Source organism: Pongo abelii, chromosome 6, assembly GCF_028885655.2.
Source record: "Pongo abelii isolate AG06213 chromosome 6, NHGRI_mPonAbe1-v2.0_pri, whole genome shotgun sequence".
NCBI lineage: Eukaryota > Metazoa > Chordata > Mammalia > Primates > Hominidae > Pongo > Pongo abelii.
Window position 1 is genome coordinate 155,004,141 of NC_071991.2, and position 14,391 is coordinate 155,018,531.

The 14,391-nt window shown below is 44.9% G+C and overlaps 1 protein-coding gene across 7 annotated transcripts in view; it reads left to right on the forward strand.

Moving 5' to 3' along the window:
* Window positions 1-14,391, forward strand: part of DNAJB6 (DnaJ heat shock protein family (Hsp40) member B6) — an 80,200-nt gene that overhangs the window by 46,142 nt on the left and 19,667 nt on the right. For 6 of the 7 annotated variants that reach the window (XM_024249383.2, NM_001134012.1, XM_054559091.1 and 3 more), the window contains 2 exon segments: window positions 1,224-1,365; window positions 1,890-1,960. In XM_024249383.2, the coding sequence (XP_024105151.1) occupies window positions 1,224-1,365; window positions 1,890-1,960 (213 nt within the window). 7 annotated transcript variants of the gene reach the window in all.

The window sequence follows — 14,391 nt, forward strand, 5'->3', positions numbered from 1 at the left end:
CTGAGGTGCCTTACAAAGTATCACAAGAATAAATACTTAGCGAGGCTTATCACAAGAATAAATACTTATTTATCTAGACCAGTGCAGTAGCCACCAGCCACGTGTAGCTCCTGAGCCCTGGAGGTCTGGCTACTCCTAATGGAGATCAGCGGGAGTGTGAAATAGTCATTGGGTTTCAAAGATGGAACATGGGAAGCGGTGTAAAATACCGCAACGATTTTGATTTTTTGTATTTCCAATTGAAATATTTTGGATATACTGTATTAAATAAAATACTAAAATTAATCTCACTAGTTTCTGCTTTTTAGTGAAATAGTTAGAAGAGGTAAACTTAACATACCTGGCTCACATATTTCTTCAGGACACCACCAGCCCTAGACAGTATCTGCGCTTAGATGATTGAATCATGTTCAGAGGTATGCGTCATTTGTGTTAATGTGAGCATTTTGGAAGCAGGACAAAAGCTCTCACCAGTAGACTAGCTTTAATATAAAAAAACAGGTTTGCTTTAGTGTGACTTGTGAAATTTTTTAGTGTCCACACTGTGATAATGTCCATAATGTATAATTGAGAATGGTGTTCATGAACTGTAGAACCATAGTTTTTTGAGATGAATACTTGTAGTATTCTTTCTACAATTATTTTAGTTTTTTAATAATTTAGGTTCTTATCCCCTGTGGTCCTGTGGCAAAGAGAAGGGAAGCCGGTTAGGTTTGCTGTTCTGTGGTGGTGAGGTCTCTCTGTTCCTGTGGGGTAAGGTTGTCCATCACAGTCCGTGGAGTTTACAAGCCACGCCAAAGCAAACAGAGCTTGATACTGAGGCTGCTTTGCTGGTTGGAGCTTAATACCAGTCCCAGTTCCAGAATGTTCACATTAACACAACACGTGCTTCATGGTGCCAAGCAGAACACCCACAAGCAGGGGCTGTCTTTGGCATGTCAGAAAAGCTGCTCGGGTCCCACGAAGCTCTGCGTGAGGAGGGGGGAGAGGAGAGGCTGCACTCTCGCGTTCCCCTAGAGTTCCCGCTGAGGGATTTGAGAGACAGTCTTTCCCCCCCTGGGCACCCCAGCACTTCGGCTGAGTCCTTGCTAGTTGCGTGGTTTATTACTCCTCGGTTCTATGCCTTAACATTAAATAGTCTGCTACTGAACTTTCAAACTCTTGTCTTTGCATTACTAGTTGACATATTTCTCTAAGCATTTTTCTTTTCTGTTTTCCTGTAGGATTTACTTCATTTGGGTCACTAGGTCACGGGGGCCTCACTTCCTTCTCTTCCACGTCATTTGGTGGTAGTGGCATGGGCAACTTCAAATCAATATCAACTTCAACTAAAATGGTTAATGGCAGAAAAATCACTACAAAGAGGTACTGTGGTATTCTGCGTTTTATATTTTTAGTAAGCAGGCGTAGTGTTTCACTGGTGCCATGCTGCACGTCCCCCAGTGTGTGAAGTAGAGGTTGTTGTATGCTAAATCTGGCGCCATGAAAATCTTTTGCTCACCAAATTCATTAATTAAAGCTTTTTCTCTGAAATTTTACTTAACTGTTGAATTATTGGAGGGAATCTTTAATGTAATATAGTGTACTAAGTTTCTGCAGCGTTGTTAAAGTGGTAAAATGGAAAATCATGACTAGTAAAGCCTTTACTGTTTTATAGCCTCTGCGTGGATTTAGCATCCACCTGTACAGTGTTTGAGACACAATTTATTTTGTCAGGTTCTATTTTAGGAAAGGAAGATGTGTTGATGACAGGTTGGCTTCAGCCATGTTTTTACAGCCTGAAAATTACTTATATTCATGGTGTATTTCAGTAATGTCCTTAACTTAGTTACCCTCACACATGCATTTTCTTTACCAGAAAGGTTTTTAAATGAATTTTTTTCCTACAGAATTGTCGAGAACGGTCAAGAAAGAGTAGAAGTTGAAGAAGATGGCCAGTTAAAGTCCTTAACAATAAATGGTAAGGAGCAGCTGCTGCGCTTGGATAACAAGTAATTCAACGCACGCGCTTAACAGAAATGTTAAACTATAACAAGCACCATTTGAGGATTAACAGGAACATTTTTTTGAAGATTTCAAACGAACTCGACTTTCAGTATAATTGTACCTAAAGTATTTATAAACAGCTCATCGGAGCCTCTATTTGTCATAGACTTTTGAGTTGATTGTTGGGACCACATAATAGGACCATTTTTTTTTGTCTTTAAAATTGTTGTAAATCTCTGTATGCACTTTGCTTTTTTATTAAACGTACTCCAAGGTGAGTCTTGACTCTTTAGTGTAGGACAAGATTGTACACTAACACCAGCATGGACCTGCTTTTCATTGTGTCTGAAATGTGAGCCACGTAGTGTCGGCCTGCTGTGAAGTTAACATTGCCAGGACGATTCTTCTACAGAAATAATTTCAATTTTTTTCAGTATTTAGTAGTGAAAGATATTAATGCATTAATGGTAATACATTTCTGGTTTAATATAAATTAAGGATGTTTTCTAGTTGTGCATGAATGCTGGCAACTTAGTAAGTTTTGACAATTGTTTAAATATGTAATGTTAAGCTTAGGTTTAAAAAAGTAAAGCTGGTAAACCGGGTCTTTGTCATTTGCTTAAAAAAAAAAAAAAAAAAGAAAATAAATGCGAATGTGTTGGTGCATTCTTCCTGAGTGGGATCTGGAGCTTTTTTGTGTCTGTGTATGATTTGTGCCTGGGCTTCTAGTGTCACTTTAATAGCGTTTCGTGCTGTTCATTCAGGTGGACGCTGCACCTCAGTTACATGTAGACATTTTCTTCAGTATATTTAAAGTATATGAAGATTTTCATATTGTAAGTTGTGATTTAGCAATTGATCAAACATTTAATTATGGTAACATTTCTACAGGAGAGGGAAGAAACCATTGTATAATTTTTCACTCTTTAAAGTATGTTCTAGTTTGATGTAAGATCACTTACGGATCCGGGCGCGGTAGCTCACGCCTGTAATCCCAGCACTTTGGGAGGCTGAGGCGGGTGGATCACCTGAGGTCAGGAGTTTGAGACTAGCCTGACCAAGATGGTGAAACACCCGTCTCTACTAAAAATAGAAAAATTAGCTGGGTGTGGTGGCAGGCGCCTGTAATCCCAGCTACTCTGGAGGCTGAGGCAGGAGAATTGCTTGAACCCGGGAGGTGGACGTTGCAGTGAGCTGAGATCGTGCCATTGCACTCCAGCCTGGGAGACAGAGCAAGCCTTCATCTCAAAAAAAAAAAAAAAATCACTTTGGGACAGTCATGGAATTATTTAGGAGTGAGCAAAAATAAAGGTCTTTTGTTTCTCAGTTTGTAATATCTTTCATGATTACCATTGGTAACTAGAATCCTAGCTGTAGTGAATATTGAACTAGACTTTGACCGGATTTAAAACTGTTTTGGAACTAAACAGCATGAAAACCGCTAGAAGGACAGGCGGTTCCCTGACAAACAGCGTGTTCCATCCGTGCTGGCTTTGCAGGAGGGCAGAGAGATTGCTCGGGATATGCCAGAGCCCTTAAGGAACCTCACGTGCTGTTACTGAAAATAAGTAAAAAATATTTTAAGGAATTTCATAGGAGCTCAAAAAAGCATAGCAACAGTTAAGTAATTGGGGACAGTTGAAGTACAAGAAGAACAACGAGTGATGTGCTTGTCTGTTGTGTCGGAAATAACCCAGCACGCAGCACTTCCTGTCTCTGGATAAGGTAGGTATGCAGCCATGGCACCTGCGGGAAAGCGGGACAGCGCCCTCTAGTGTTGGAAATCCCACTCACAACTAGCATTGTGCGATTATAGAGCGCGCTTTTGTTTATGCCATCAGGATGGGTGGCTTTTTTGTTACTAAATGAGAAATTCAAATAGATACTTGGACTAAGGCGTTTTATATTTTTCATTAGTGGGTGGGATGAGTCAGTGCAGCAGCCTTGAGACATCCAGGGATGTCCAGAAAGACGAGGAAAATGAAAAGTCTTCACCTGTAGTTGTTAAACTAGGAAGCATTTTGTTATAGCGTTGGTACTACACAATTTTAGAACACATTTGGTTGTTCTAGACTTTGTGGAGTGTTTCATGCAACTCTAGCTGTGAACAGTTTACTCAACATGGTGTTACAGGTAAAATATGTTTGACTCCTAAGGAATCTTTCTGGTGAAAAATTTTTTTTGAGGAGGGAGCATTCATTTGTACTTGGGAAAATTACTGTTTTTTTTTTTTTTTTGAGATGGAGTCTTGCTCTGTCATCTAGGCTGCAGTGCAGTGGTGCGATCTTGGCTCACTGTAACCTCTGCCTCCCGGGTTCAAGCAGTTCTCCTGCCTCAGCCTCCTGAGTAGCTGGGATTACAGGCACCCACCACCACACTCAGCTAATTTTTGTATTTTTAGTAGAGACGGGATTTCACCATGTTGTCAGGGCTGGTCTGGAACTCTTGACCTCAAGTGATCCATCCACCTTGGCCTCCCAAAGTGCTGGGATTACAGGCGTGAGCCACTGTGCCTGGCTGAGAAAATTACTTTTATTCTGTTCTTCCATTGATAGAAGTGTAATTTTATTAACTTACTAATAGAATAGAAAGCCTATTTGTTGCTGTCAAATCTTACACCTTTGATTTTTAAACCCCGTTAAGTTTATTCCTAGAGAATTCAGTCTAAGGGTGCATGAGAGCACCTTTGAAAAGTTAGGAAATGGCTTTGAGCATTGATACCATCACTCAAGTAAGTGATGGCTTGGAATAATAATAGCATTTGATTTAAATTACAGTTTCTGGTAAATTCAACAGTCTCTTTACTTTCTGTAGTGTTGAGTGCCTTTGAAAATAGGAAGCTGAACGCTCCTTAACGGCACGTATCTGGTTGTGCGCAGCCCCACGTGGTCCCATCCATTCTGGGATGTGCCGTCTGCTGTGTTTGGTTTGTGCTCAACTTCCCTGTTTGAGATTCTTTTTTAAGTTTTATTTTTAAAGTCTTTAATTTTTAAAAATACTTCAATAGCTTTTGGGGGTGGTAAGTGGTTTTTGGTGACATAGATGCATTATGTAGTGAATTCTGAGATGTTAGTGCTGCTGTCACCCAAGCAGTGCATGTTGTACTCAAAGTGTAGTTTTTTAATCCCTGTTTGGCATCCTTTTGTCTGGAGGGCTCAATAATCTGTATTTTTGTCATCTCCTGTTTTCCTGTTCCTTGTAGCTCCCCACCCCCTGTTGGTTTGATTTTAGTGATGGATTATTCCTTATATTTCTATCCTTTATAAAATTTAAGCTTTTTAGATTCCAAGATTCCAGGCTTGATTTTGGAAACTCGGGGTTTTAAATAATCTGAAAGACGTCAATCAATAGTGGCATCATGGGCGACTTGTCGTTCTTCCTCTTGGAAGTCCTTCAATGAGTAGATTTTAGAAGTGGGTAGAGTTAGTGTCACCATTTGCTAAACTTACCTGTGCACCTAGTGTGCTGAAGTAAATGTTCCTTACAATGTGGTAACGCTTGAGGAACATTGTGGGGTGATTGTCTTTCCAATCAATTTTAATTTCTGTTTATTAATTAGAGCTTAAAAAATGCCTGCTTATCCTGTCTTGATTACCTTCTAGCTATCATTTCTTTTCGGGAATACTGATCTTGTTTTAAGCACTATAGAATGAATTAGAAATATTTTTATTTGCAGAGGATTCAACAGTAATAAATAATTGGCATATTATCTCTTATTGATTGGCAGCGGTGTTGAAATTTAGCCATTAGCATGTTCAGTGACAGAATGGAGGCAGATATTATTTCTGGAGGTTTTCAAGCACAAAATTATGTTTAGTTGATTTGAAACCTTGATTTTGTGGGGTCTAGAGGGGACTGAATTACATAACCCACTGCTGTTTGTATTTTTAAAAATGAAGGCATGAGATCTTACCCTTTGGGGTCTTGGTTTCAAAGCCTTTGGATATGGTATTCCTAGCTGTTCTAGGGACGTGGAGGGAACTAGATGTAGGCCTTGGTACTAAAGTGTGACCAATGGTTGAAATGGGGTAGACCGAAGTCTGTCATTTGGCTACGTTATTTTGTCTTCCTGTTTAAAAAGGTGAAAAGAGGGAATGTCACAGCAGCTATTCCTGTGTTAGAAATCTAGACGTCACTGATTTCCAGAGACAGCAGAGTTTATGATTGGGCGTTAGAAGGCCTGTCCTGGCTTCTGTGCTTTGGCCAGTATTTGCTGCCTTTTGTGCAGGCTATCAGTCGGTCTTACCTAACTGTTCACTAAGGACTCGACTCTGAGCTTTGTGGCCTGGGCAAGTTGCAGACTCAGGGGAGACCCCTGACTGCGCTTTGCCTTTTTCCCTGTACCCTGATGGGGAGAAGATTCCTGCCCTGGAGCGCAACCCCAACAGGAATGCAGGTCCTGTGAAGGCAGTAATTCTCGTCTGTCTTGCTGCTGCTGTGTCCTGGCAGGTGTGACCTGGAAGCATCCCGTGAGTGCTGGCTGCGGACACCCAGATAGTGGTTGCTGTCCCACAGCCCTTGATTTAGAGATGCCCTGGAGTATAGAGCAGGGGCTTACTCCCCACACCCCTCCTGCTGTGCGACCTGCGGCCCGGCCTGCTGTTGGAGACTTGCCATGTGGATCAGAAGGACCTGCGTCTTGGCTTACAAAGATTCTCCACTCCCGGGAGCCCTGACTAGCAAACGTCTGTGTAGTGTTGATGCCACACTGCAGTTGTTAACATCGCGTCCTTTTCTGCCCTGTTAGGTTGGTTTCTCTCTTAAACAGGGCAGCGCTGTCATCCCATTCCCCCACCTGGTCCTTCCTCTTCCCCTAGCTGGTTACTGAACTGACTGCCATTCAGGCACTGGTGGGATATCACTTCCAGAACTTCCAGAACCATAGAGACCGGAGGTTTTCTGAAGGAGGCTTTGGTGCTGAAACATTGCTGCAGAAATGTGGGGTGGAGTCTCCTTCCTGCCCGTCTCACCCAGGGGATGTGGTTTGCTTCCCGTGTGGTCAGCGCTGTGCTGCGAGCTCTGAGGTGACCTTTTCCTCTGCCTTCCCACAGCTGCCCTGAGTTGGCAAGAAGTGCTTTGCCCGAGGACAGGGTCTAGTTGATAATGGCGTGTGGGGGAGATGTGGCTCCTGAGGCCTGGAGCAGTCATTCATTCATTCCTTTATATTAATTTATATTTTACTTAACTTTTGGACCAGGTCTTTCTCTCTAACCCAGGCTGGAGTACAATGGTGCAGTCACAGCTCTCTGTAGCCTTCAACTCCTGGGCTCAAGCATTCCTCCCACCTCAGCCCCTAAGCAGTTGGGACTACAGGTGTGTGACACAACGCCTGGCTAACTTTTTATATTTTTAGTAGAGACAGGGTTTTGCCGTGTTGCCCAGGCTGGTCTTGAACTCTTGGGCTCGAGCGCTTCACTCACTTTGGCCTCCCAGAGTGCTGGGATCACAGGCATGATGAGCCTCCACTCCCAGCCCAGAGCATTTTACACTAAATGTCAGGACATTGCTGGTGGGAACAGCAGTTGGAGCAGAAGCTCGGGGTGTGGTCATCAGGGAACTGTGGAGTTCGCAGCCTGTGTGAGACACGTTTCTTACACACATTTCTGCCAAATTGAGAACTTTGCTGCTCGTCAGCTCTAAGCCAAATAACCTCTTACCCAAAACTTCCAGGGATGCATTACATAATGCCAGGCCTCTGAGAAAGTCAGATGCAGAACTCGAACGAGAAAGTGCTGTTTTCCACGAGTCTTTTCAGCCGTATCTTTCAGTGTCCATGGGTCAGCGGTCCCTGCACAGATGAATTGGCACTGGACACGGTCTCCCACGGTGGCTGCTGGAGGCTAAGCCTTCCCTGCCGGTCCCTGCCAAGCAGGAAAGACAAGTTTCCCTCAGTTGGGGTCTGTGCCCAGCATGAGTGGTCTATCTAGTGAGTGGCTGGGCACAGTTGTCCCCATCCATGGCTGATGCCTGGTGGCAGCACCCACTGGGTCTCAGCCCAAGTCTCCCGTGGAGCCTGGCAAAATATTGGTGTCCTTTTCCATGTAATATTTAAGGTATTTGTGTAGAGTCTTATGTACTTGTAGGAGCAGTTGATTAAATTAGGTACCTAGAAGTTGAGTAATTGGTTTCAGAAACGTGTGCATTGAAAATTGGTAAGTTAGCAGGTGCAGTAGCTCATGCCTGTAATCCCAGTGCTCTGGGAGGCTGAGGTGGGTTGATTGCTTTGAGCCCAGGAGTTCAAGACCAGCCTGGGCAACATGGTCAAACCACGTCTCTACAAAAAATACGAAAATTAGCTGGGCTTGGTGGCGTGCGCTTGTAGTCCCAGATACTCAGGAGGCTGAGGTGGGAGGATCACTTGAGCCAGGGATGTGAGGCTGCAGTGAGTCGTGATCGCACCACTGCACTCCAACCTGGGCAACAAGGAGACCCTGTCTCAAAAAAAAAAAAAAAAAAAGATAGTCATAAATGATTTCTTAGAAGGAATCTTCTCCTATCAACAATGGATTGGGGTCTGTGTCCTCACACTTGCTAGTACTGTCTGTCAACAATTTCTAAAATTTGCGTCTTGGCTATCCAGGGCAAGCATCTTGTGTCACCTGCATGTGCCTCTTTTTCTGTGGACTTACTCTCTTGATTTTATAGGAGCCCGTTACATACTAGTTGATTAGTCCTTAGCCTGCTGTGTTGAAAGTGGGTTTGTTTTTTTTTTTGTTTTTTTTCTTTTGTTCACGTGACTTACTGTGTGGTAGTCGTCTTAATTATTTACACAAACGTGTGTGCGCGCGTGTGCCTGTTACAGAGCTGCCCCATATTTTTATTTTGTAATCCTGTGTGTGTTTACTTTTATTTACTTGGAAAGGTGGTTGTGTGGAAAACAGCCAGCTTTGTCCCAGACTTCTTGCCCGCGTTGTCCACCGCGTTTCTGCTGGGCTCTCGTCCTGTCTGGTATGGATGGCAGTGCATCCGGAAGCACAGCTCAATTCCAGCTCGTTTCTAGGCCAGTCTTCGTCGTGCTTTCAAATGAAAGGTGCAGTCAGCGCGAGGAACACCCCATGTAGATTTGGGAGAGCCTTTGACACCCGAGAGCCATGTGGCAGACTAATTTTTTTTTTAACATCCTGTTTTACAGACAGCTGTAAAGTGCTGTCTTAATACATAGGTGTGCACATTTCTTCATTGTATCACTACATGAAGCTGGGAATGCCGTCTGTGTGTGTTTTCTGTTCTAACTTGTTATGGAAAACCAGGAAGTCGGTACGCCTTACGTTGCTTTTTATCTCATCACTTTAGTCTTGGTATTGTGATTTTATTATTTTTATTTTTTTGAGACGGTGTCTTGCTGTGTCGCCCAGGCTGGATGGAGTGCAGTGGTGTGATCTCGGCTCACTGCAACCCCTGCCTCCTGGGTTCAAGCGATTCTCCTGCCTCAGCCTCCTGAGTAGCTGGAATTACAGGCGCCTGCCACCACCCCTGGCTAATTTTTTTTGTATTTTTTAGTAGAGACGGAGTTTCACTATTTTGGTCAGGCTGATCTCGAACTCCTGACCTCAAGTGATCCCGCCCTCCTTGGCCTCCCAAAGTGCTGAGATTACAGGTGTGAGCCACCGCACTTCGCCTATTCTAATTTTTAAAAAGAATTGGAATATCATATTTTTTACAATTGGAAAACTCTATAAATTTTCTAATTTTTACCCTTATTTTTCTTATTGATACAAGTATTTTTGTCTTGTTTTCCAGCAGGCTGACTTTAGTGTTTTACTGTGTGATTATGTTTCTGAGAAAGATTAGTTACTGTGTTTATGTCTAAAAATTCCTCTACATGGCACTGTTGGGTTCTCTTGTACCTTGATTTTACTTTGGGTTTTAGATTGTGTAGAGACGGTGAGGCTCCCGGCCCTGTGATCTTGAGGGTGAGTTGGGAGCCGTCTGTGCCCTGCCTATCCCAACACCAGGTTCAGCTGCCTGTGAAGTCATTTGTTTCTGGCACATTTCCTAGTTACTGGTATTTTTTAATCATTAAAAATGTTTTTAAATTATTGATAGTAATTGTACGTATTTGTGGGGTGCATGTGTGCAGTGGGTGATGATCAGATTGGGGTGAATGGCAGAGCCACCTCACAGTTACTGTTTTGTATTGGGAACATTTGGAGCCTCTCAGAAAATTTTATTTCCTAAGCTGATTTGTTGAGGGGTTTTCTTTCCTATCAGTTTGCTAATTTATGTGTTCACTGGAAGTATCCACGCCGTTCTGAGGCCTGTGATCACGCGCCTTTCTCATTCTTTATGTTTGTCCGTGTCTGTAAAGGCTTCCAAGTGTTTTCCTGTTGGTTTAGTTTCTCTCAAAAGAATAGCTTTCTCATATCTAATTATTATCCTAAGTTTTTCTTCCTATTCTTTTGGTTAGTTGTGCTTCTGCAGAATATTTATTGGCAGCACTTTTGTTCATAAATAGGAATTTTAAGAATTGCTTTTAAGTTTGACTTGTAAAACATTTTTTGTTGACTTCTAAGTCGTTCTTTTAAATTTCTATTTTCATTCAAAACATAACACATATGACATCTGTTTTTGGAAGGAAGGGTTAAGAAACAGCAGATGTTGCCTTGTCAGTTCTGTGAACTTGTATTCTACTGGGTTTTTTTTCTATCTTGGTTAAGAAATGCTGCCCCTGTGTATCTACCTTAAAAAATGTTTAAGTCCAGGCGTGGTGGCTCATGCCTGTATTCCAGCACTTTGAGTGGCTAAGTGGGTGGATCACTTGAGCCCTGGAGGTCGAGGCTACAGTGAGTCGTGATGACACCACTGCACTCCAGTCTGGTGATGGAGTGAGACCCTGTCTCAAAAAAAAAAAAAAAAAAAAAAAGTTGAAAATATGAATCCATCTAGAACATTTGTGTGAAGTGGCCTCACTTTTTCCTCCTCTATGGACAATTTGTCCTTCCTCCATGATGAGTTGTGATTTAATTTTTAATGATTTGCTTGTCTGCAGCTTTTTTGGGAGGAACTTTATTGGGATTTGCCCATCATGGGTACATTTGTTAAGGATGGGTGCGATTTCCCTCTTGTGAAGGAGAAGCAACACATCACAAGAGCAGATTTTGTCCCCGCCTCTCAGCGGAGCTTAGAACCATACAGAACGTGGGCCAGGTGTGGTGGCTTACGCCTGTAATTCCAGCACTTTGGGAGGCTGAGCCGCGTGGCGGGTGGATTGCTTGAGCCCAGCCTGGGCAACGTGGTGAGACTCTGTCTCCACAAAGAATAGAAAATATTAGCCTGGCTTGGGGGTGTGCGCCTCTAGTCCCAGCTACTCAGGAGGCTAAGGTGCGAGGATTGCTTGAGCTGGTGGAGGTCGAGGCTGCAGTGAGCCAGGATTGCACCACTCGGCACTCCAGCCTGGGCAACAGAGCAAGACCCTGTCTCCCGCCCGCCAAAAAAAAAAAAAAAAAAAAACCAGCAGAGAGTTAGTTGTTTGTCTTCGCCATCCGGTATTACCAGGGCTGGAAGCATACTTGAGAGCACTATGTTTAATGGGCTGGGGAGGGGGGTTGGTGATGGGCACATCCGGCCACTTAATGTAGTTAATAGCAACTGAATGAAAAGCTCTAACATGAATTCATCGTTTCCTCTGTTATTTGACTTTTAATATTAACATATCTAGTTCTGCTTTTGTCTGTCTTTAAAAGACAGACAGAATTGCATGGGCAGCTTCTCTGTTTTTCCTGCGGGTGCAGGAGCTTAGCTTTGGGCTCCTGAGCTCAGGCCTTCTCAGCTCTGATGAGCTTCAGGAGAGGCAGCTGGAGGTTGAATCTGGGTGGTGTATGCCTTCTTATGGAAGTCCCTGATGGGAAGACTGAGGAGCTCTGAGAAGAAACTAGAATGACTTGTCATTACATTTTTATGTGGAATAAGATTCATATGTCTTTAGAAAAATAAAATTTTGTGAATATGTGAGTCTACAAAAGTTACAACATTCATTCTACCTTTTTTCTTTTCTTTCTTTTTTTTTTTTTTTGAGATGGAGTCACGCTGTGTCACCCAGGCTGGAGTACAATGGGGCGATCTCGGCTCACTGCAACCTCTGCCTTCCTAGTAGCTGGGGTTACAGGCCTGCGCCACCACACCCGGCTAATTCTTTTTGTATTTTTAGTAGAGACAGAGTTTCACTGTGTTGGCCAGGCTGGTCTTGAACTCCTGACCTCAAGTGATCCACCTGCCTTGGCCTCCCAAAGTGCTGGGATTACAGGCTTGAGCCTGTAATTTTTTTTTTTTTTTTTTTTTTTTGAGACATAGTCTTAACTCTGTCACCCAGGCTGGAGTGCAGTGAAGTGAACTCAGTTCACTGCAATCTCCGTCTCCTGGGTTCAAGCGATTCTTATGCCTCAGCCTCCTGAATAGCTAGGACTACTGGTGTGTGCCACCACGCCCAGCTAATGTTTTGCATTTTTAGGAGAGACGGAGTTTCACTATGTTGCCCAAGCTGGTCTCGAAACCCTGACCTCAGGCAATCTGCCTGCTTCAGCCTCCCAAAGTGCTGGGATTACATGCATGAGCCACTGTGCCTGGCCCCATGTTCCTTTTCAAGATTTATTTTAATGATTAAGTGGGCAACAGTTAAATCCCTCCAGCGCCGCAGCCTAACCAGGGTTGGGGGCAGTCTCAGGGCAACGTGTTTCTTGAGGACGCTTAGATGCCTAGGGTTCCATTTATAAAGAGTTCCTTGAATAAAAATCAGACTTTATGTAGTGGGCAGCTAGAAACAGGGAACTAAAGACTTTTCCTCTGTCTGCCTCCAACAAAGCCCAGGCACCCCACCCAGCACCATGCTGTCAGCCGTGGGGACAGGCAGCCCAAGGCCACAGGGAGAGGGCCCCAGGAGGCCTGGCCCTGTGGGGTGAGGCTACAGTGCACCCTGGGCCCCCTCCTCTGCTCTCAGTGTGAGAGTCCACTCTCTCTGCTGCCCTCTGGGGTAGTCCGTGGACCGCAGCTGTGTCCATACTAAAACATGACGAAAGGCTGTAATTTCCGGCTTTCATAGCCTGGGAACCTCTGTCAGGGTACTGTATATTGTGAGTTCCTGGGAAATGGGCACAAATCAAAGGGACCCGGCTCTGGGAAGGGAGGCCACAGTGTATCCCCCGAGACTGAGGAACTTCAGACAGTTAAGTCTAAGGGGTTTTTCAGGCATAAACATCCACCGCCTGCCTCCTTTTCTACATGGGAAGGCCGACGCCACACTGTGCTTTAGTTGGTTTCCATCTGAAAAGGATCCCGAACCTGCCACGGGACATGATGCCAGTGGTAGCTGAATGTGCCTCACTCCAGGCCCTCCTGGAATTATCCTCACCACTCGGCTGAGGGATGCTGTCCACACTCCTCTCACTGATGTGGACGTGTGCACGCGGTGTGTGCGCAGAATCCAGGCTATCAGGATGCTGTGCCGTGGCTGCCCCCGTGAGGCCCATGTGAAGCCAGCCCCGTGCGTCTGTAGCTACCCCTTGAGGAGTAACCTGAGCTGCGTGCTTCCTGGGAAGTTGCTAAGCTGCACTGAGGGGTAACAGCAGCATGTGGCCTCCACCTCACACAAGCATTTGGCGTCTCCTTGAACCTCTGTTGTGCACCAGTCCCTAGGAGCCACTGAAGAGCCAGACCCAGTCAAGGCCGTCCAGCCAGGGAGAGGGGGGTGCGGGTGAACGGTGTCCTGCAGGTGCTGGGCCGGAACCTCTGTCGCTGCGGTGGTGGTTTCCGCTCTGACATGAGTGGGGATGCCAACCCCAGCAGGGCTTCTGGGAATCTTTTGGCCTTTTGTTGGCGGGGCTTCGTGAGCCTCTTATGCTGGGAGGAATCCAACAGACTTTCCTCCTCATTGTCCTCAGCCTTCGCCCGTGCTCCGATTTCCTCCTGTGTCCCCATGTGTGCTCCACTGCCACCATCCCTCTCCCAGCCGGGCCCTGGGCATGTCCCTGTGCCGTCAGCCAGCGTGCGTTTGCAGCAGTTATTTCCAAACCGACCTTCACATCTTCATTCCCTGGAGCCACCTCTTCATAAGTAGCTATGAAGGGTTAATTGTGGCACCTGTTCTCCCTCTCGACCTCTGCCCTTCGTCCTTCTCAATTCAGCTTCTATGTCACGAGCCCATCACGTGGCTGGCAAAAGCAAGTCACTGTCCTGTTTTAAAACTGTTCAGGAGCCTGGGTGTGGTGGCCCACGCCTGTAATCCCAGCTACTAGTAAGGCGGAGGTAGAATTACTTGAACCGGGAGGCGGAGTTTGCAGTGAGCTGAGATGGTGCCACTGCACTCCAGCCTGGGCAGCAGAGCGAGACTCTTATCTCAACCAAAAACGAAAGCCTTCGTACCTGCTCTGCCCTGTGTTTGACGCCAGGTTCCTAGCATTTTCCCAGTAGATG